The sequence below is a fragment of the Dermochelys coriacea genome, chromosome 14, assembly GCF_009764565.3.
Source record: "Dermochelys coriacea isolate rDerCor1 chromosome 14, rDerCor1.pri.v4, whole genome shotgun sequence".
Lineage (NCBI taxonomy): Eukaryota > Metazoa > Chordata > Testudines > Dermochelyidae > Dermochelys > Dermochelys coriacea.
The window spans coordinates 32,375,005-32,397,710 of NC_050081.1; the positions used below are offsets into that span (position 1 = coordinate 32,375,005).

The 22,706-nt window shown below is 52.4% G+C and overlaps 3 protein-coding genes and 1 long non-coding RNA gene across 4 annotated transcripts; all 4 read left to right on the top strand.

The window, feature by feature from the left end:
• The first annotated feature begins 222 nt into the window (after positions 1–222).
• On the top strand, positions 223–2,256 carry LOC119843062 (olfactory receptor 5B21-like). Its single transcript, XM_038371958.2, has 2 exons — positions 223–1,271; positions 1,412–2,256. The coding sequence occupies exon 1, from the start codon at positions 223–225 to the stop codon at positions 1,189–1,191; it is 969 nt and encodes a 322-aa protein (XP_038227886.1). The 3' UTR covers positions 1,192–1,271; positions 1,412–2,256.
• Positions 1,805–8,413, top strand: TTC5 (tetratricopeptide repeat domain 5). The gene is given in 5 exon segments (XM_043497481.1): positions 1,805–1,825; positions 6,590–6,722; positions 7,051–7,170; positions 7,173–7,457; positions 8,246–8,413. Coding segments are annotated over 5 exon segments (723 nt in total). The 3' UTR covers positions 8,410–8,413.
• Positions 8,414–8,496: 83 nt separating this feature from the next.
• LOC122456632 lies at positions 8,497–9,565 on the top strand. Its single transcript, XR_006275613.1, has 3 exons — positions 8,497–8,572; positions 9,111–9,257; positions 9,352–9,565. It is a non-coding gene; the product is annotated as an uncharacterized LOC122456632 (long non-coding RNA).
• An 11,938-nt stretch (positions 9,566–21,503) lies between these two features.
• On the top strand, positions 21,504–22,401 carry LOC119843065 (olfactory receptor 4D5-like). The gene is given in 4 exon segments (XM_038371966.2): positions 21,504–21,547; positions 21,549–21,872; positions 21,874–22,328; positions 22,331–22,401. Coding segments are annotated over 4 exon segments (894 nt in total).
• The last annotated feature ends 305 nt before the right edge of the window (positions 22,402–22,706 follow it).

The following is a 22,706-nucleotide window of genomic DNA, read 5'->3' on the forward strand; positions in this document are numbered from 1 at the left end:
AAGTTGGGGTATGGGGCAGAAGAGGGGCAAGTTAACTGGGTGACAGCTCTTTGGGATGTGTGGGGAATCTCTCTGGAGTGAAGAAGTTTCTCTGTCGTGAGAGAATATAAACCCAGCTCTCAGATTGCAGTGGGAAGTCTTATGGAATCAAAAGATGGAAATCTATCTAATTTCATGGTACAGCCAAATCTTTCAATGTTTATTACTTTTCACTATCATAGGATGCAGCTCATGGAGAAAGGAGGTGCGGAAAATCAAACATATGTGACAGAATTCATCCTCCTGGGGTTTGGGGATCTCCCTGAACTGCAGATCCTTCTCTTCTTGGTTTTCCTAGTGATCTATATTGTGACCATGGCAGGAAACATCCTCATCATTGCTCTGGTTGTGACTGATCAGCACCTTCACACCCCCATGTACTACTTCCTGGGGAACTTGTCCTGCCTAGAAACCTGCTACACTTCTGCCCTCCTGCCCAGGATGCTGGCCAGTCTCCTGACTGGGGACAGAACCATTTCTGTGCAGGGCTGCATGACACAGTTTTTTTTCTTTTGTTTTCTAACAACTACAGAGTGTTATCTCCTGGCGGCAATGTCTTATGATCGGTATTTAGCCATATGCAAACCACTGCACTATGGAACCTCTATGAATGGCAAGTTGTGCCTCCAGCTAGCAGCTGGGTGTTGGATAAGTGGATTTCTACCTTGTACAATAATGATGTGTTTTATGTCACAATTAATTTTCTGTGGCCCCAATGAAATGGACCATTTCTTTTGTGATCTCACCCCAATGCTAAAGCTCTCCTGCAGTGACACCAGCCAGATGATGCTGATTCTTTATATATTTTCCTTCCCAGATGCAGTTTCTCCCTTTCTATTAATCTTGACATCCTATGTTTGTATCGTTAGCACCATCCTGAGAATCCCTTCCACCACCAGGAGGCAAAAGGCCTTTTCCACCTGCTTCTCTCACCTCATCGTGGTAACACTTTTCTATGGGACCATAATGATTGTCTACATGGTACCAAAATCCAGCAACCTGAGAGTCCTGAACAAAGTGTTCTCTGTCTGCTACACAGTCCTGACTCCCCTGACCAATCCCCTCATCTACAGCCTGAGAAACAGAGAGGTCAAGGAGGCCCTGAGAAAAGCTGTCAGGAAATGTCTGGCCCTCACAAAGGATTCAGACTAGTTGAATGAAATGAGGATCAATCAATCTGGTTTCTATTGTGAAAGAAGGAGGGTCTAAATGGGCCCTGATACTGAAATGCAGTATACAAAAGATGTGTGTGCTTGCACACACACACACACACACACACACACACACACACACACACACACACACACACACACACACACACACACATATAAATTTAAGAGTGATACAGATGGTTGGAATTTTGCAGGGGGAGGAGAGGAGAAAAGATTTTGACTTTTCATCAAAATAACTGAAACCTGAAAAATGAATTTTTTTTTTTTTTGCTTTTTGGCAACTGACATCTGAAAACCTTCAGATGGAAACTATAAAAAAAAAGTCATGCACTGTTGTTGTGGCTGTGTTGGTCCCAGAATATTACAAAGACAAGCTGTGACCCTCTGTACCTCAAAATAGCATCCTGGACCCCCATATTCACCACTGTGATAGGAGGATGGTGTGTTTGGTACAAAGTATGCCTTGGAAGGTATCATTTGAGAAGTCTGGATCTGCTGAACATTAGTATCCTGTTGAATTGTGGGTAATATCATTGTATGTGATGTTATGACATATTGCTAAATATGTTACTGAAATATAGTGAGGTTCGAAGATGGGCACAGCTGGCCTCTCAGTAACAACAAAGGGGCACCCATCACTGGCCAGACAGGCGTTGGTGGCCCATCAAGAAGAATCCACTCTCCCAGAGACTCCAAAGAGGGCACGTACACAATGGGTACTGCCCGACCCCACCTCACAGCAAGGATCGTTCAAGCACCTGGAGAGAAAGTATAAGGAGGGTCAATGACATCACCACTTGGCCTCTCTCCTCCACCATCTCAACACCTGGAAGATCATCTGGAAGACAAAGACTTTGAACTGGGGAAGATTGGTCCCAGGCTGGGAAGGGATTCCAGCCTGTGTATAGAGAACTGTGAGCTGCCTGTAACATCTATTAGGGTGAGAAACTGTTTGATTCAAATCTTGCTTCATTTGTAGAATTTAGACTCCAAATTTATTTGTATTTCTTATGTAACCAACTCTGATCTCTATGCCTGCTTCTTATAATCACTTAAAATCTATCTTATTGTGGTTAATAAATCTATTTTATATTTTACCTAAAACAGTTTTGGATGAAGTGCTTGGGGAATCTCAGCTCAGCTTCACAAGGGCCACAAGAGCTTGCACTGTCCAAGGGAGTCTTGAGAAGTGTAAGACGGTATATTTCTCTGGTGCAAGGCTGGGGTGATTGGCTGGTGCCCCTCTCTGTATAATTCATGACTGTCTTAGAGAACATTCATGCAATTTAACTGGGTGTGTGTCTGCACAAGCTGATGGCTGAGTGATCACAGCACCTGGAGGGGTTTGCTGCTTGTCACTGGCATAGTATTGTGAGAGACAGGCTGGAGATTTAAGGGGACACAGTGGTCCCACAGCTCCAGGTTGTACCCCGGGGATCCCATCACACAAGGCGGGTGAGGTAATATCTTTTATTGGACCATCTTCTGTGGTGAGAGACTCAAGCTTAGACAGAAGAGCTCTTCTTCAGGACTGGGAAATGTACTCAGTGTGTCAGCTAAATACAAGGTGGAACAGATTGTTTAGCATAAGTAGTTAACATATTTCAAGGGACTGCTATAGAGTGATCTCTTCGTGAAAAGTGTTCACCCAGAGGTGATACAGTGTTTGTATTTTATCATTTTTCATTGACAGTTCATTTGAGAGCATAGTGATTTTCTGGTTTCACCCACATAGCTGTTGTCTGGGCATTTGATTCACTGGATGAGGTACACCACATGTTGTGATAGGCACAGGTAGGACCCATGGATCTTGAAAGGTGTGTTGGGGGAAGTATTGCTCATCGTAGCAGAGGAGATATGTCTGCTACTTTTGCATCTGTTGTTCTGGCAGGGTCTGATGCTGCTTTGAGTTGGTGTGTCCTTATCTGTGGGGAACTTGCTTCTGATGATGAACTTGGAAAGGATGGGGGGTTGTTTGAAAGCCAGAAGTGGGGATTCAGGAAAGATTTCTTTCAGGATGTGATCCCCATCGAGTGCGGATTGTAATTGTTTAAAGGTACTTTTCACAAAGCGATCACTCTACATCTGATTTCTCAGTCCTCATTCGCAAAAGAAATCTGCACAACCCTGTCAAAAGATGAGCCTGGGAACTTAAATTCATAACTTTGCAAGACACTAAAAATCATGAACTGAATAGATACACCTGATTTATGGCTTATTACAACAAACTGTAACCAACTAACTCCCCCCATACACACACACACACACAGCTGCATTTCCCACCCTCCCTCCCATGACTGGAGGGGTGTGTGTCATAACCATAAGGGTAGCCTAAAATTCCTCCTTACCTGTAAGGGGTTAAGAAGCTCAAATAACCTGGTTGGCACCTGACCAGAGGAACCAATGGGGACAAATGATAATTTCAAATCTGGGGAGCGGGGGAGAGGCTTTGTTTTGGGTTCTTTGTTTCTATGTTCATTTGCTCTTGGGACTAAGAGGGATTGGACATCAATCCATGTCCTCCAAACCAGTCTCTCATATTATAGAAATTGTGAGTAGAGCCAGGCATGGCGGATTAGTTTAATCTTTGTTTTCTCAACTTGTGAATTTTTCCTTTGCTAGAGGGAGGTTTATCCCTGTTTTGTTGCAACTTTGAAACTAAGGCTCGAGGGGGTTTCTCTGTGTTTTGTTCATCTTTTGTTACCCTGTAAAGTTATCTTCCAACCTGATTTTACAGAGGTGATTTTTACCTTTTCTTTTTTTTTTTTTTTAATAAAATTCTTCTTTTAAAAACTGATTGATTTTTTTTTCAGTGTCCAAAGATCCAGGGATTTGGGTCTGTTTTCACTTTGTAACCAATTGGTTAGGATATTATTCTCAAACCTCCCCAGGAAAGGGGGTGTAAGGGCTTGGGGAAATGGAGGGAGGCGCAGACGTGGTCTGGCCTGCCTGCCCCCAAGATGGACCTGATTGAGGAGTTCTATTCTCTGTACCAACAAACTCTGTTTTAGATGGTGTTCCTGTCATCTAATAAACCTTTTGTTTTACTGGCTGGCTGAGAGTCATGTCTGACTGAGGAGTTGGGGTGCAGGGCCCTCTGGCTTTCCCGAGAGCCCCGCCTGTGTGGGCTCACTGTGGGAAGCGCATGGTGAGGAAGGGGATGCTGAATGCTCCGAGGTCAGACCCAGGAAGTTCGAAGCTGTGAAGCTTCTTGCCCTGGAGACAGTCTGCTCACAGAGAGGAGGCTCCGTGTGACAAGCACTTTTATCCAAAGCGCTTTATAATGGTTAGCTAACGATACAAACAACATTTGGAAAGATCATTAATTGGTTTGCAAAGACCCTCAGCAATTTTCAAGTGGTACATGGAAAAAAAAGTTTGAGATCTACTGCTCTCATTGATCATCACCTTATCACCAAAACAACGGTAATCGGGACAACTTTAAGTGAGGAGTTACTGCATGTTGGCTTACAAGGCTGGGGGTGGGGCAGAACTTGGACCTATTCTATGCACCACCAAAAATTATACAAACCTACTGCCCTTGTTCCTGATGAATTTGCCCATACTCGACCTCGGATCCACTTCCGTCACCGTTACACATCACTCCTGACGTATTGAGGTACAACCCCTCTATGTAGTAAGGTGCCGCCTATCACCTTGTACATGTTGGTTCAATCAAAACAACTCTATCCATCATATTATCCTTTGATCCTGTCTTTAGGATGGGTCAGCATGTTCTATGTGGAATGTGTTAGTTTTGGAGTATTCTGGTACCATCCTGGCATATGTTTATATGTCTAGTGTCCAGTACCTTTTAGGTATGTGTGTTTTTGCAACATCAGCCGCCTTCTTGCCAGCTTCTGTGAGCAGGGCCTGCCTCTGGCTCATAACTTAGCTTTGCTTTATATTAGCAAAGTCTTAACCGTCACTTTGGCTCAGGCAGTAGGCCTCATACTGGGCCTCTGATACAAGGGTTTATATTTCTGGGCCTCATCTTACTACATTAGCCAGAGGTTAAGGGTCTATTCCAGGAGTGGGTGGGTGAGGTTCTGTGGCCTGCGATGGGCTGGAGGTCCGACTAGATGATCACGATGGTCCCTTCTGCCCTTAAAGTCTGTGAATCTATGAAACAACCTGTAAAATGCTGTGGGATGTAACATTTGTAAACGGTGTATTGGATTTTTAATTAAAATCACAATAAAGGGGTCATTAGCATAGGGAGAGGGAGTGGTCTGAGTGTGATGGGGTCACTGATATTTGGGGCTTTAAGAGGCAGCCTGGGGCACTAGACCTTTGTGCCTGACTTTCCCTGTCTATACAATGGGGATAATAACCCTTCTTTTGTCTGTTGAGACAGGGAGCTCTTCAGAGCAGGGTCTGTCTCCCACTGTGTCTGTGCAGCACCTAGCATAATAGTGGGCCCTGATCTCAGCTGAGGTTGGTGCAGCATCTGGTGCAATGGGGCCCTGATCTCGGTCAGGGTCTGTGCAGCACCTGGCACAACAGGGGCCCTGATGTTGGACAAGTGCTACCATAATACAAATAATAAATAATAATAGTGGTGAAAGGCATGAGAGGCTGAAGTGTGTGAGGCCTGTACACCAGGTGATAGGGCTCATATTTAAATGGGTCAGATTGATCCTCCTGGCACTTTGAGTGCCTTCAAATTATATCTAAGATGTGGTCAGGGCCTCACTGTGCTGGGTACCACTCAGACCACTAATAAGATTGGGATCCCATTGTGCCAGATGCTGCCAAGACCCTGACCAAAGTGAGGGCCCATTGTGCTGGATGCTGCACAGACCCACCGTGAGACACCTCCCCGAAGAGCTCATCATCTGAAATTGATGATATCAGAACTGCATAATGGATTGGGATGCCCAATTCCCATTAATTAGCTCTTAGGAGCTGGGACAGCCTTTTTTTCTGTGTTTATACAGCATGTAGCACAAGGGGGCCTGGGCCATGACTATCATAATACATATAATTATGGGAACTGATTTCCGAATTCCTTTGCCAGCTTTGAAAATCCCAATCTTGGCAGGAAACTGAGGCACAGAGAGATTCAGTGACTTGGATTTGCAAATGAGGCCAAAGGAGTGAAGAGCCCAATTCCAATTGGCTTGCAATGTAATTTGGGGCCTTATTTCCTTAGGCTCCTTTGAAATCCCTAGTCTAAGTCACTTACCCAAGGTTACATGCAGAGTCTCTGGTGAAGCTGTGATTTCAATCCAGGTTTCTTTAGTGCTAGTCCAGCGCCTTAAGCACCAGGCTGCGGGCCACCTGAGGCAGCGCAACTAGGGTGTAGTTTACCAATGTGATCATTCTCATCCCTGCCTCTCTCACCTCTGTCTCCTCCCTGGCCCTCATCACCATAGGAACTGGTCGATGACCTGTACTATTTCTGGGATCACTACTTTGAAAGCCATGGCGTGGAGGATGCTGGGAGAAAGCAGCAAGATGTGCTGGAGGAAATGGAGAAGACACTATAGCAGATGGGAGAGATAGATGGTAACTGGGTACAGGAGGGAAATGTGACCCCTGCCCTAGAGGGGAAAAACCTGGCATCCCATTCCCACCTCCAGGAGCCAGACAGACCTGGGGCCCCCCTGCGGCTGGATTAGAATTGACACCCCTGGAAGGGAAAGGCTCCATGCCCCATTCCACACCCCAATGAGCCAACCAGTGTCCCTCCCTGGGGCTGGATTGTGGCCAGCGCCCCCTAGAGGGGATAGGCCCTGTGCCCCATTCCCCTCCTGAGCCAGCCAGTCCCCTGCCCTGGGGCTGGAGGGGAGCTGTGCCACAGGCTGTGCCCTCCCTTTACGGCTCTGTGTCTCCAGCTGTTCCCAGGGCCCGGTCCAGGTGCTGATGCTGAAGGGGAAGGTTCTAAACGTCACACCTGACTACAGCCCCCAGGCTGAGGAGCTGCTGGCCAAGGCCGTGAAGTTAGACCCAGAGGTGGTGAGGCCTGGAACCAGCTGGGCGAGGCCTACAGGGCGAGCCGAGGGGGCCGAATTGAGGGCAGAAGAGGTATGAGTGGGGAGGCAGAAGGCAGGGCTGAGGTGCTGACCCAGGCTCCGTGTCCACCCCCACAGTGGAAGAACAAGGTCTCGCTGCAGAACCTGTCCATGGCTCTGCGGCAGCTGCGAGCTGAGAGTGCAGAGCAGCACGCCCAGAATGTCATGGACAGCATCCAGCAGGCCAAGCTGGCTGTTCAGATGGACATGCAGGAGAGCCACTTGTGGTGTGAGTGACAGCCCCTTTCCCTTCCCTAGCCTACACTCCCACCCACTCCCTGCCCCAAGGGACACTGGGACCCCACATGGTGCCACCTGGGAGGGGCTCAGGCTTCCTAGCATGCTCTGCAACTTCCTGCCCTTCACCTGGCTCTGGGGGGGAGGACAGCAAATGCAATATCCCTCCATTCAGGCCTCCATTCTCACTATGTCCCATCATCCCTCCATCCTCAGCTATATCCATCCCTCCATCCATTCAACCCTCCATTTTCAGTGTCCCGCCATCCCCCCATCCTCAGCTATAGCAATCCCTCCCTCCATCCATCCATGCTCAGCTATGGCCATCTATCCATCCCACCATCCATCCTCAGCTATCTGCCTCTGGCCATCCATCCATTCAACCATCCATCCTCAACTATGTCCCACCATCCCTCCATCCTCAGCGATATCCATCCCTCCATCCATTCAACACTCCATCCTCAGTGTCCTGCCATCCCTCCATCCTCAGCTATAGCAATCCCTCCCTCCCTCCCTCCATCCATCCATCCAGGCTCAGATATAGCCATCCCTCCAGCCCACCATCCATCCTCAGCTGTATCCATCCGTCTCCCTCAGCTATATGATTCTGTCTATCCATCCTCAGCTATAGCAATCCCTCCACCCATCATCAGCTGTAGCCATCCATTCAATCCTCCATCTTCAGCTATACCCCTCCAGCCAGCCAGCCAGCCATTCATCTTCTTTGATGCTTTCTGTCCATCTGTTCTCAGTGCTAACCTCTGTGTCTCTCTGCCACAGACATTGGGAAATACCAGCCTCTCGCTGTTCTTCAACACAGGCCAGAATCCCAGTATCTCCCAGCAGGCCCTAAGTACCTATGCTCAGGCAGTAGGTGCTGCTCTGACTTCTATTGGCTGCAAGGGAGCCCTGTGCTGCAGGGAGCAGGGCAGAAGTCTCAGTAGGGGGCACTCTTCTCCAGAGCCAATGCTGGTGCCAGTGCTCCAGCACCACACTAGGGGGTGCTGTGATGCAAGGAGCAGGTGGGAGGCTCAGGAGGGGATGCTCTGACGTTGTGTGCATCCTACAGCATCCTGTAACCCAGACCTGTACCTCAACAGAGCTACAGTGAGAAGGTGGGAGGGAGGGGAGCAGAAAATGTGATTGAAAGATATAGGGGCTCAGTAGGGAGTGCTCTCCCCTGGGAGTCATTGCCAGCGTCAGTGCTCTTGTGTGGTTGTAGAGGGCACTGAGCAGGGCCAGGGCTCAGTTGGGGTGCTTTCTGTTTGGCCATCTAGTTAGTAAGAACTGTGATGTACTCTGGGTGTGTGGCCATGTCTGTGTGCCTGCTGCTCCCTGCTGGAAGAAATGAGCCCTGCTCGGGGTGTCTGTGTGTCACTGCTGCTTTCTGGTCTAACCACTAGAGCCCACTTCCCTACCAGACCCAGGAATTGAACCCAGGAATCTTGATTCCCTGAACATGCTGCTCTAACCCTGTGGACCCCACCCCCAACCTTGAGCCAGGAATAGAAACCAGGAGTCTTGGCTCCCAGCCCCCTCACTCTAACCCACTAGACCACCTCAGGCCTGGAACAGAACCCAGGAGTCCTGGCTCCAAACCCCGCTGCTGAAACCATAGCATTGTGTTGTGTTTCTCTTGGGTAAGCTGCATAAATATGAGGAGAATTACACAGGGGCCCTGGAAGGGTTTTCCCATGCAGCAGCCCTTGATCCAGCCTGGCCCGAACCCCAGCAGTGCCAGCAGCAGCTCCTGGATTTCTTGTAGCATCTCACCAGCCTCCTGGAGATCAAGGTAGAGCATCCACCCTGCTCCCTGCCCTTCCCTGCCCGATCTACAGGGAGGCATGTCTCAGTCAGTGACCCAGCCATCCTTCCTCCCCATGTAGGGCAAAGTGAAGGGTAAGAAGTGGCAGAGCATGCTGGGAAGCCTGCACCCATCCCAGCTGGGCCCCTGTGGGGATGGGTAGTACCAGGGTTCCTCGGGACAGAAGGCGGCACTGGAGCATCGGCCCTTGAGAGCCCTGCAGCCGGGCGTGAACACGGGGGCCGTAGTGCTGGGTAGGGTGGTCGTCAGCCTCACCACAGACAAGAAGGTGCCCTTGTGAGTACCAGCCTGTCCGTCTATCCATCTTTAGCGCTTTCTATTAATGTCATCTATCCATCTTCTGTGCCATCTATCTGTCCATCCTGTTTTCCATCTGTCACTCCTGAGCTACATCAGTCTATCAGTCCTGAGCTTCATCCCTCTTGCTTTCCATCTGTCAGTCCAGAGCCCTATCCATCCTGCTATCCATATGTCAGTCCTGAGCTTCATCTATCCTGCTTTCCATCTGTCAGTCCAGAGCCCTGTCCATCCTGCAATCCATCTCTCAGTCCTGAGCTCTGTCCATCATGCTATCCATCTGTCCATCAAGAGCTCTGTCCATCCCACTATCTATCTATCAGTCCTGAGCTCTATCACCCATCCATCCTGCTATCCCTCTGTCAGTCCTGGTCTCTGTCCATCCTGCTATCTATCTCAGTCCTGAGCCCTGTCCATCCATCCATCCTGCTATCCATCTGTCCCTCCTGAGCTCCCTCCATCTCTCTATCCTGCTACCCATCTGTCATTCCTGAGCTCTGTTCATCCACCCGTGCTTCCTCAGTTCCATCCTCCCATCCATCCATCTTCATGACTATCAGCGTGGGCTTCCATCCATCCATCTATATATCCTCAGTGCCATCCATCTGTCACCCCAACTCCTGTCCCAGCACCTTGCTCACGCTCTCACCTGGTTTCCTGGCAACACATTCGGCCTGGCTGACTCCAAGGGCTCCTGTTTTGCCATCACTGCCTATAACGTGCTGCAGAGCTGGGGTGTGTTCATCGGTAACTTGGTGGCCATCCCCAAACTGCACCTCCAGCAACACCATGTCCAGCACCAGGGCAATATGAGTGCAGCCAGGTCTTTAGTGCTAGAGGGATTCATAGGCTTGGCCCTTGGGGAGGAGGGATATGGGAAGTCACTAGAGATAACAGGTTGAAGCAGGACTGTAGCCCTTCGTCAGTTAAAGGGTTATTCCCCACCTTTCCTCATGCCCCTCCCTCCACCTCTTGTTTCCTCCCACCCCCGCTGCAGTGGAGGGAAGCATGAATGAACTCGAGACTTCCTGTCTGCTACGTGCATCACTTTCTGTGCGGAACGTTAGACCTCAGTTACAGGGCCAAGAACCCTGGAATGTTGGGGCCACAGACCCTGGAATTGGGGCCTTTGTCACCATAAGAATGGCCATATTGGGTCAGACCAATGATCTTTCTAGCCCAGTATCCTGTCTACCGACAGTGGCCAATTCCAGGTGCTTCAGAGGGAATGAAAAGAACAGGCGATCATCGGGTAATCCTTTTCAGAGAACTATCCAGAATGACTCCACGATCTCTTTCTTGAGTGGTAACAGCTAATTTAGACCCCATCATTTTATATGTAAAGTTGACACCCCCCACCCCCAGTGTCCCAGCTCCAGCTGTTGATGCTCATCCCTGATTCTTCAGAGGAAGGAGAGAACAACAAAAAATAAACATCCGCTTCCTCCCCAAAAACAGAACATATTATGGAGGAGAGAAATTCCTCCTGATCCTTACAGAAGACTAACTGAAACCCTTAAGCATGAACTTTTAGAAACATCAGAGGGGACCTTCAGGGCTGCCAAGCCCTCACAAACAACCCCATCATACAATCTCACACATATATTTGTCCAGCTCTCCTTTAAAACTAATTAAGTTGTTTGCCCACCACAACTCCTATTGGGAGATTGTTCCAGAATCTTACCCCTCTGAAGAGTTAGAAAACTTCTCATTTCTGTCCCTGGCCAGGGGGGGGGGCGGGTCTAGAGGGTTAGATTGTCATAGAATCATAGAACTCGAAGGGACCTCAAGAGGTCATCTAGATCATCCCCAACATGTGTTTGTCCAACCTGCTCTTAAAAATCTCCAATGATGGGGATTCCACAACATCCCTAGGCAATTTATTCCAGTGCTTAACCACCATGACAGTTAGGAAGTTTTTCCTAACGTCCAACCTAAACTCCCATTGCTGCAATTTAAGCCCATTGCTTCTTGTCCTATCCTCAGAGGTTAAGAAAAACAATATTTCTCCCTCCTCCTTGTAACAACCTTTTATGTACTTGAAAACTGTCATAATGTCCCCTCTCAGTCTTCTCTTCTCCAGACTAAACAAACCCAATTTTTTAAAAAAAAATCTTCCCGCATAGATCAGATTTTCTAGACCTTTAATAATTTTTCTTACTCTTTCCTGGATTTTCTCCAATTTGTCCACATCTTTCCTGAAATGTGGTGCCCAGAACGGGACACAATACTCCAGCTGAGGCCTAATCAGTGTGGAGTAGAATGGAAGAATTACTTCTTGTGTCTTGCTAACAATACTCCTGCTAATACAGCCCAGAATGATGTTCAGGTTTTTTTGTAACAGTGTTACACTGTTGACTCATATTTAGCTTGTCATCCACTATGACCCCCAGATTCCTTTCTGCAGTACTCCTTCCTTCCACAGTCCTTTCCCATTTTGTATGTGTGCAACTGATTGTTCCTTCCTAAGTGGAGTACTTTGCATTTGCCCTTATTGAATTTCATCCTATTTACTTCAGGCCATTTCTCCAGTTTGCCCAGATCATTTTTATAGATGGGCACTATATTTGCCCTTTTCCAGTCTTAGAATTATAGGTTATCAGTGTTGGAAGTAACCTCAGAAGGTCATCTCGTCCAACCCCCTGAGAGCAGGAGCAATCCCCAATTTTTACCCCAGATCCCTAAATGGCCCCCTCAAGGAGGGAACTCAGAACCCTGGGTTTAGCAGGCCAATATTCAAACCACTGAGCTCTCCTTCCCCCCTTCTGGAATGTCTCCCCATCTTCCATGACTTTTCAAAGATAATCGCTAATGGCTCTGATATCTCCTCAGTCAGCTCCTTGAGTATTCCGGGATGCATTTGCAGATTGTGGTGCTCGGACTCCTGGATTTTGTCCCTGGTGGTGGGAGGGGAGTGTGGTATGTAACATACAAATATAATGTCACCATGATTTTGGTCCCAGCTGCACAGGTGTCAATCTCTTGACATCACTGGGGTTGCTCCTGATTTCCAGCAGAGAAAAGGAGAGCAGAACTTTGCTCTCTGTATCTAAGTGTGATACCACATTTATCCAGGTAACAATCTTGAAACACAGCTACACAAAAAGGGCAGAGATGTGAGCCAGCCTCCCTGCACACACACTTGGTTTGCTCTCTTGTACTCTGCATTCACACACATTGAGCAGAGCTCATTTCCTCCAATCAGGATACTCCCCAACACACACCTCCCCCAGCTCCCATTAGTGTTCTGGTTGTATCATCAAACAGGCATTTTTTTATTCTATGAGTGACTCCTAGAGGTCATGCAAAATGCTGTGTGTGTTCCCCTGCAGGATTGAAGTTAGCAACCCCTAGAGGAGAAAGGCTCCATACCCCTTTGCCTACCCTCCTGACCTGCCATTCCCTGCAGCCTGGGCCAGAGCAGAACCCCCTACCACTCCTTCAGCAGTGTCCTCCTCAGAGCCTCCTTCATCTCCTTGTTTCTCAGGCTGTAGATCAGTGGGTTGAGCAGCGCGAGTATGTGTGTGTGAGCTGGGAACCACACCCTGAGCTCGTAGAGCAGATGTAGCCTTAGAAAAGTTGACCTTTGAACAGAAAGCAGATTTTAATTACTGCAGAGGCTGTTGGCCTGCTATAATGATCCCCTTTGCAGCTGCATCTCTGAGCATGACAGCACCCATGGTCCCAGCCCTCCTCCCAAGGCAATTTGCAATCACCAGCTGGATCTCTCCCCGGCCCAGCTCCGGAGCTGATATACCAGCACTCTGGTCTTTGACGGCAGGAGATGCACATGTGAGATGCTCCATGGTGGGGATGGCTCACCTCACCAGAGCTGACTTCCTCAGATCCTCTCCAGTAGTGTTGATTGCTGGGTGAGAAGTCCCTGGAACTGCTGGGATGCATGATGACAAGTCCATCAGTGGAGGAACTCCATGGGCAATGGAGGAGAGGCATTGAGGGCCAGAGGGGACTGGCCACTGGGTGACTGATGTGCAGTTAAATGAGAGTGCAGGAAACGGAGCTGGGAATCTCTGACTGTCATTGGAGGATTCAGAGATACTCAGAAGTGGTGCAGCACTGGGGCGGGGGGGGGAGGATTACAGTAATAGGAGTTTCAAAAGGCAAAGAAGGTAGATAGTGGGGTGTGCATGGAGGTCAATAGATCAGTGTGTATAGGAATAGAGAAAAAGAGAGAGATAGAAGGGTGTGTATGGTGATGGAGAGAGGGGTGGGTATGAGAACAGATAGCAGAGTGTGTATGGGAACAGATAGATTAGATAAATATATGTACATGGGGATGGCTAAATGGATAGAGAGAACAGTGTGTAAGGGGATAGATGGATGGAAAGATGGATTGATAGAGGATTTATGAAGATGGATGGAGAAGAGAACAGTGGTGTGTGGGGGAATGAAGGAAAGTTGGATTGATAGAGGGATGTTTGTGGTGATAGGTTTATGGATAGACAGCTACAGTGATGAGCTGCCAAAATCTCAACAACCGGTTCCCTATAAAAAGTTCTGATTTAAGGGATGTGCCCCAGTATGTATTTTTTGTACCAACAGGGTTACCATACATCCGTATTTTCCCGGGAGGAATTTTTAAAATTTAAAAATTCCTCCCGGGCGGCGATTTAAGAACCAAAAAGCCTGACCTGTCCGGGAAAATACGATGTATGTTAACCCTACCTAAAGTTCTTTTTTAAAAAGATGGGCCTGAACTAGAAATTAGCTCTGTTTCACATGTGTGGGTCCCCACCACTCCCTGGGGTGACCAGATGTCCTGATTTTATAGGGACAGTCCCGATTTTGGGGTCTTTTTCTTATATAGGCTCCTATTACCCCCCGCTCCCTGTCCTGATTTTTCATACTTGCTGTCTGGTCACCCTAGGGTATGCATATGTGTGGGTCCCAGCTGCTCCCTGCCCCCCTCATTGAAGCAGGTGTGCAGGGTTACTGCCCTGGGAACTGCAGGGCACCAGTGGATGTGGGGCCAGCTGCAGATAGGGGTGTGGGACAGGGCTAGCTGGAGGCAGGGAGTGTGGGGCTGGCTGCGGGCAGGGTAGGGGGTGCGGAGCTGGCTGGAGACAGGAGGGTGCGGAGCTGGCTGGAGACAGGGCAGGGGCTTACTGGAGGTAGGGGCTGGCTGCAGGCAGGGCAGGGGAGTGCAGGGCTGGCTGGAGACGGGCTGGCTGCGGGCAGGGCAGGGTGCGGCAGGGGCTGGAGAAGGGCTAGCTGCGGGCAGGGCAGGGGGTGTGTGCGGCAGAGGTTGGCTGGAGACAGGGCAGGGGCTGCGGCAGGGGCTGGCTGTGGGCAGAAGGTGCAGAGGGGGGCTGGAGATGGGCTGGCTGCGGGCAGGGCAGAGGGTGCGTGCGGTAGGGATTGGCTGGATACAGGGCAGCGGGTGCGGCAGGGGCTGGCTGCGGGCAGGGGATGCAGAGGGGGGCTGGAGACAGGGGCTGGCTGTGGGCAGGGCAGGGGGTGCAGAGGTGGGCTGGAGGCAGGGCTGGCTGCGGGCAGGGCAGGGGGTGCGGAGGTGGGCTGGAGGCAGGGCTGGCTGTGGGCAGGGGGTGCAGAGGTGGGCTGGAGGCAGGGCTGGCTGTGGGCAGGGCAGGGGGTGCGGAGGTGGGCTGGAGGCAGGGCTGGCTGTGGGCAGGGCAGGGGGTACAGAGGGGGGCTGGAGGCAGGGCTGGCTGTGGGCAGGGCAGGGGGTGCAGAGTGGGGCTGGAGGCAGGGCTGGCTGTGGGCAGGAGGCTGGAGACGGGCTGGCTGCGGGCAGGGGGTGCAGAGGGGGGCTGGAGGCAGGGCTGGCTGTGGGCAGGGCAGGGGGTGCAGAGGTGGGCTGGAGGCAGGGCTGGCTGTGGGCAGGGCAGGGGGTGCAGAGGGGGGCTGGAGGCAGGCGCTGGCTGTGGGTGGGGGGTGCAGAGGGGGGCTGGAGGCAGGGCTGGCTGCGGGCAGGGGGTGCAGAGGGGGGCTGGAGGCAGGGGCTGGCTGTGGGCAGGGGGCTGGAGACGGGCTGGCTGCGGGCAGGGGGTGCAGAGGGGGGCTGGAGGCAGGGCTGGCTGTGGGCAGGGCAGGGGGTGCAGAGATGGGCTGGAGGCAGGGCTGGCTGCGGGCAGGGCAGGGGGTGCGGAGGTGGGCTGGAGGCAGGGCTGGCTGCGGGCAGGGGGCTGGAGACGGGCTGGCTGCGGGCAGGGGCCGCAGAGGGGGGCTGGAGGCAGGGCTGGCTGTTGGCAGGGCAGGGGGTGCGGAGGTGGGCTGGAGGCAGGGGCTGGCTGCGGGCAGGGCAGGGGGTGCAGAAGGGGGCTGGAGGCAGGGCTGGCTGTGGGCAGGAGCCTGGAGACGGGCTGGCTGCGGGCAGGGGGTGCAGAGGGGGGCTGGAGGCAGGGCTGGCTGTGGGCAGGGCAGGGGGTGCAGAGGGGGGCTGGAGGCAGGGGCTGGCTGTGGGTGGGGGGTGCAGAGGGGGGCTGGAGGCAGGGCTGGCTGCGGGCAGGGGGTGCAGAAGGGGGCTGGAGGCAGGGCTGGCTGTGGGCGGGGCAGGGGGTGCGGAGGTGGGCTGGAGGCAGGGGCTGGCTGTGGGCGGGGCAGGGGGTGCAGAGGGGGGCTGGAGGCAGGGCTGGCTGTGGGCAGGGCAGGGGGTGCGGAGGTGGGCTGGAGGCAGGGGCTGGCTGTGGGCAGGGCAGGGGTTGCGGAGGTGGGCTGCAGGCAGGGTTGGCTGCGGGCAGGGGGGCGCAGAGGGGGGCTGGAGGCAGGGCTGGCTGTGGGCAGGGCAGGGGGTGCGGAGGTGGGCTGGAGGCAGGGGCTGGCTGTGGGCAGGGCAGGGGTTGCGGAGGTGGGCTGCAGGCAGGGTTGGCTGCGGGCAGGGGGCGCAGAGGGGGGCTGGAGGCAGGGCTGGCTGTGGGCAGGGCAGGGGGTGCGGAGGTGGGCTGGAGGCAGGGGCTGGCTGTGGGTGGGGCAGGGGGTGCAGAAGGGGGCTGGAGGCAGGGCTGGCTGCGGGCAGGGGGTGCAGAGGGGGGCTGGAGGCAGGGCTGGCTGCGGGCAGGGGGTGCAGAGGGGGGCTGGAGGCAGGGCTGGCTGTGGGCAGGGCAGGGGGTGCGGAGGTGGGCTGGAGGCAGGGGCTGGCTGTGGGCGGGGCAGGGGGTGCAGAAGGGGGCTGGAGGCAGGGCTGGCTGCGGGCAGGGGGTGAAGAGGGGGGCTGGAGGCAGGGCTGGCTGCGGGCAGGGGGTGTAGAGGGGGGCTGGAGGCAGGGGCTGGCTGTGGGTGGGGGGTGCAGAGGGGGGCTGGAGGCAGGGCTGGCTGCGGGCAGGGGGTGCAGAAGGGGGCTGGAGGCAGGGCTGGCTGTGGGCGGGGCAGGGGGTGCGGAGGTGGGCTGGAGGCAGGGGCTGGCTGTGGGCGGGGCAGGGGGTGCAGAGGGGGGCTGGAGGCAGGGCTGGCTGTGGGCAGGGCAGGGGGTGCGGAGGTGGGCTGGAGGCAGGGGCTGGCTGCGGGCAGGGCAGGGGGGTGCAGAAGGGGGCTGGAGGCAGGGCTGGCTGTGGGCAGGAGGCTGGAGACGGGCTGGCTGCGGGCAGGGGGTGCAGAGGGGGGCTGGAGGCAGGGCTGGCTGTGGGCAGGGCAGGGGGTGCAGAGGGGGGCTGGAGGCAGGGGCTGGCTGTGGGTGGGGGGTGCAGAGGGGGGCTGGAGGCAGGGCTGGCTGCGGGCAGGGGGTGCAGAGGGGGGCTGGAGGCAGGGCTGGCTGTGGGCGGGGCAGGGGGTGCGGAGGTGGGCTGGAGGCAGGGGCTGGCTGTGGGCGGGGCAGGGGGTGCAGAGGGGGGCTGGAGGCAGGGCTGGCTGTGGGCAGGGCAGGGGGTGCGGAGGTGGGCTGGAGGCAGGGGCTGGCTGTGGGCAGGGCAGGGGTTGCGGAGGTGGGCTGCAGGCAGGGTTGGCTGCGGGCAGGGGGCGCAGAGGGGGGCTGGAGGCAGGGCTGGCTGTGGGCAGGGCAGGGGGTGCGGAGGTGGGCTGGAGGCAGGGGCTGGCTGTGGGTGGGGCAGGGGGTGCAGAAGGGGGCTGGAGGCAGGGCTGGCTGCGGGCAGGGGGTGCAGAGGGGGGCTGGAGGCAGGGCTGGCTGCGGGCAGGGGGTGCAGAGGGGGGCTGGAGGCAGGGCTGGCTGCGGGCAGGGGGTGCAGAGGGGGGCTGGAGGCAGGGCTGGCTGCGGGCAGGGGGTGCAGAGGGGGGCTGGAGGCAGGGCTGGCTGTGGGCAGGGTGGTGGATGCTCACGGGGAGAGCAGCTCGGAGCAGCCCGAGCAGCAGGAGGAAGCCCAGGCCCAGCAGAGCAGCCGGGGACCCACCAAGCAGCAGCGGGAGCCCCAGGGCCAGGGGAGCAGCAGGAGCACCAGGGCTCGTGGCCAGGGCCAGGCGGCAGCTCTCATGGCTCCCGCAGCGCAGCGCCCCCGGCGGCCGGAGGAGGAATTACACCTTTTCCCAGCCGGAGCCCATCAAAGCCTCAGCGCCCCCTGCAGGGAAGCAGGTTAACAACCGATTCTAAAACTGATTCAAAATTTAACAACCGGTTCGCACAAACCTGTGCGAACCGGCTCCAGCTCACCACTGGCTAGATGGAATAGGGTGTGTTTATGGGTTTAGACAGATGTGTGTATGGGGATGGATAGATGGATACATAGGTGTGTATGGGGGGAGAGAGAGTGGTTTGTATGAAGATAGTTAAATAGAAATCAACATATTTGTAAGATATTTGATACAGTCAACATATTTTGCTATAATTATTTTATATTACCACAAGTGTGAATTTTTATCTGATAAAAATCAACTTATTTATGAGATACTTATTTCATAGAATCAGTATTCATTTGCTGTTTATTTGATAAAAATCAATGCATTCCTGAGATATTTATCTGATAAAATCAATACATTCATTTTTATATATTCATTTTATATATATATATATATATATATATATATATATATATATATAGACAAAGCTCTGTCCTTGTCTCAGTGGGTCCCATGCTTCCTGGCAGATTTCACTGGCCTCAGAGGCTCACTATGACCCTCCATGTAGCCCTTCTCTCTCTAAAGGCAAGGGTCACAGTCTACTGATCCATTTTCATCATAAGCCAGCAAGGGAGGTGAGGAGAAGCTATCCTCTCTTGCACAGTCTCTGTTGTCTCCCAGTCTCAGTGATTAATTGGGGAGGGGAGGAGGGGAGCCCAAGCCCACCTCTACTCCAGGCTCCAGCCCAGGGACCCTAATAGTAGCAGCTATGGTAGCTGATTTTTTGGAAATAGGACATGTACAGTTCCCTGGGCCACTTCCCCACAGCAGCCCCCACTCAATATCTCCTTCACCATTACCTCAGGGTCTCCTTCCTTGCACCTGATATGGATTTGTACTGCTTAGTTCCTCCAACAGCATGGCTTCCTCCTACAGCAACTGACACTGACTGACTGACACACACATTTTTTTTCCTTCCTTCCTTCCTTCCTTCCTTCCTTCCACTTACACTTACACTTACACTTACACTTACACTTACACTTACACACACACACACACACACACACACACTTTTAACTAGTTCCAGCTAGCCCTTGATTGGCTTCAGGTGTCCCAATCAACCTAGTTATCTCCACTGCTTTCTAGAAGGATCTTAATTGGCCCCAGGTGTCTTGATTAACCTGGAGCAACTGCCATTTGGTTACAATGGTACCAGGGATTTGTTTAGCCTGGGGCTAACATACCTGTTCCTCACCACTTTACTATAGCCATCTGGCCTTGCCCCGTCACAATATATAATTCTTCAAATCAAGACTGGCTCCCTTTCTGGAAGATATTCTTTAGCCAAATGCAAGGTCTACATTAGTCAAACACAAATTATTTGCCTCAGTACTGGGGTAACTGAATGAAATTCTCTGGCCTCTGATATACAGGAGGTCAGACGAGATGATCTAATGAAAACATATTTTCAAGACAATTTTCTTGGAAAATCAATATATTACTGTGAATAATTATTTGATAAAATCATCATATTTAGGAGATATTTGATGAAATTAACTTTTTCATAAGATACTTGATTATTCATGGAGACGTTTCATCTGATAAAATCAGCATATGATTGAGATATTTATGTGATAAAATCAACCTAATCTTGAGCTGTTTATTTGATACAAATCAAGAAAAGGGAATCATAGAAGAATATTTGTCTATATCTATGATGATTATATAGATTGGCCATATCAGATATAGATCTCTGATCTATATCTCCTAAATATGATGAAATTGGGTCTTTAATGTAGTGTAAATAATCTGAATTGGGTCAGTATTTAGCAGGGCAAGCATATTGTCATTGTTTCAAATGTACTTTGTGTTACTATGTGAACATTAACATTTAAAAATCCTTGGATCTTCCTTCTATCTGGATGACCATGATGGTTTAATCTTGTGGCTGAGATTATTTTCTCTGTATCAAGGTCCTTATTTGCTTCTCACTGCAGTAACCTCACAGGCATTAGGAGTTTGCCCTCATAACATACCTGTGAACGAGGGAAGGATTTTATTCCTCATTTCACAGATTGGGAAACTGAGGCACAGAGCGTTGCAGGGCTAGAGTCACAAAAGGACTTAGGTGCCTAACTGCCACTTTCAGCAACTACATCCCAGAATCAGGCTCCACTGGGATCCCAAAATCCTTGCTCAGCTTCTGTCGAGACCTGTAGGCGCCTACATTGGTTTGGTGCCTATAATTTTTCAGTAAAAGTTCCTAAGGAACCTGCTTCTGCCTGTGCAAATGACATTGCAGCACCACACTGGGCATCTGCGCACCTCAGCACTAGAATGACGCCCAAACCGGGGAAGGACAGGTGTTCCTGTGCCCAGCTTGCCTGTGGGGCCCGATCTGGTGGGCAGGCTCTGAGCTCATCTATCGGATCAGGTCCTTGTAGGTAATCGGCCTGGGAGCACGGGGAGAGGATCCAGGGCCTGCCACCTCCGAGGCGGGTGTTCTGCTCACCAGGATCTAGAGTCATTCTCAGGGCTGTGCACTCTCGCTCTCTGCCTCTCACCAATTGAGTCTTTTGTTCTTTAGGCAGAGTGGCCCAGCTCTGAGGAGACAAACTGCAGGAGTGCCCCCCCACTCCAAATGAGAGTATCTGACAGCCCAGGGGTTAGAGCATGCACAGAGCCACATTCAAACCCTGTCTCCCCCTCCTGCAAAGGGCAGCTTGAATGGGACGTGTCCCCACTGGTACCCTAACCGTGGGGCTGAACGCTATGGGGAAGTCCCTCACCCCAGCTCCTTTCACAAAGGGCATTGCTGCCTAGCCTCAAGGAAAGGTTTGCATCTGTGACCCCCAAGCAGAGGGAGGCACTGAACTCCCTGCGTGGGGTGGGGCTTAGGACATGCTCTTGCCATGGCATCTCCCATTGGATAGCTCAGGCGCCTCCCTGCCTAACACGCTGGCTTTTGGGAATCCCACTTGAAGGCGCCTCTCTCCCCATTTGTTGTGTAGGGAGCATGTGTGCTGAGATCAAGCCGGAGTTAGCTGCGGTGACGCTCAGCCTGACCACACCTCAGCAACTTGGGGAACTGGGCCTGATGTGCCGTACCCAAGGTCACAAAGTTGGGCTATAGCAAAGCTGAGGACTGAGCCCAGGTCTCCTGAACCTTAACCCCAAGGCTAAGGAGCAGCTCCGTAGTTGGGGTTAATTGCATCGCTCTGATGACTAAGGAACCTCGGGAAGTGGCTTGTTCATTCCACCGGGAGTGCCTGAGTAAGAGCTGAGAGCCAGGTTTTAAAGGCACTGAGGCACCTGGGTGTCTGGCCCGCAATAACCACTGAGTCAGGGTCTCAGCACTTGTTTCTTTATCCCTTCCCATTAATATCCCTGTTATTATCCCCAGGGTCTGTGTGTAAGGCACAAGCTGCCTCCATGGAAGAGGGGAACTGCAGCACTGTGACCGAGTTCATACTCCTGACTGACCGAGTCCTCGAAGCTTCAGCTCCTCTTCTTTGTCATCTTCCTGGCTGTGTATGGTGCAACGGTGCTGGGCAATCTCCTCATCGTGGTACTGGTGGCCTGTAAGCTGCAGCTCCACACCCTCCTGTATGTGCTTTTGGGGAACCTCTCCTTCCTGGATTTCTGCTACTCCTCTGTCACCGCCCCCAATTTACTGGCAGGGTTCCTCCTTCAGGCTCAGGCCATCTCCTATGGGGGCTGCGTGGCCCAGATCTTCTTCTTCCACTTCATCAGGGGCATCAAGATCTTCCTGCTCACCATCATGGTCTATGATTGGTATTGGCCATCTTCCATTTGCTGTGCTATGTATGAACCAGGCTGTGTGTGTGGTGCTGGTGGGGGCCTCCTGGGTCGGCGGCTTGATCCACTCCATCGTCCAGGTCTCCATCATTGTCCAGCTGCCCTGCTGCAGCCCTCATGAGCTGGGCAACTTCTACTGTGATGTGCCCCAGGTAGTCAAGCTGGCCTGCGCCAACACCTTTGCTGTGGAACTGCTGATGGTGTCCAAAAGTGGCCTGATGACCCACCTGGGCTTCCTGGTGCTGTTTGTTTCCTACTCCATCCTCCTGGACAAGCTGAGCACACGCTCCAGTGACGGGCAGGCTAAGGCTCTCTCCACCTGCATCTCCCACCTCACCACGGTGACTCTGTTCTTTGGGCCTTGCGTATATATCTATGCCCGGTCCTTCTGCTCCTTCCCTATGGATAACCCCATTTCTGTTCTCTACACGGTTGTCACCCTGTCATCTACACCCTGAGGAACACGGACGTGCAGCTGGCCGTGAGGAAACTCAGGAAGTTACATTTGTGATACTGGGTTGGGGCAGCAGGAAAGGGATGGGATTTTCCATCACACCTTCCCCCCCATGTGCATGTGGAAATACACCAGGAATAGGAGCCCAAGTGCTGCCCCTATTGGGCGGGAACAGAACTGTTCCAACTTGTCCCACAGCACTTCCAGTGCTGCCCCTAGTGGATGGGACAGGATCTGACCCCAAGGGAAGTCAAAATTGTAACAAAAGTGCCAGGGGGGACTGGATTTTGGGACTGGAGCTGATCCAAGTTTTCACCCTCCTGAATGGAATTGGGACTTCATTGTATGCTATTGGCTCTGTA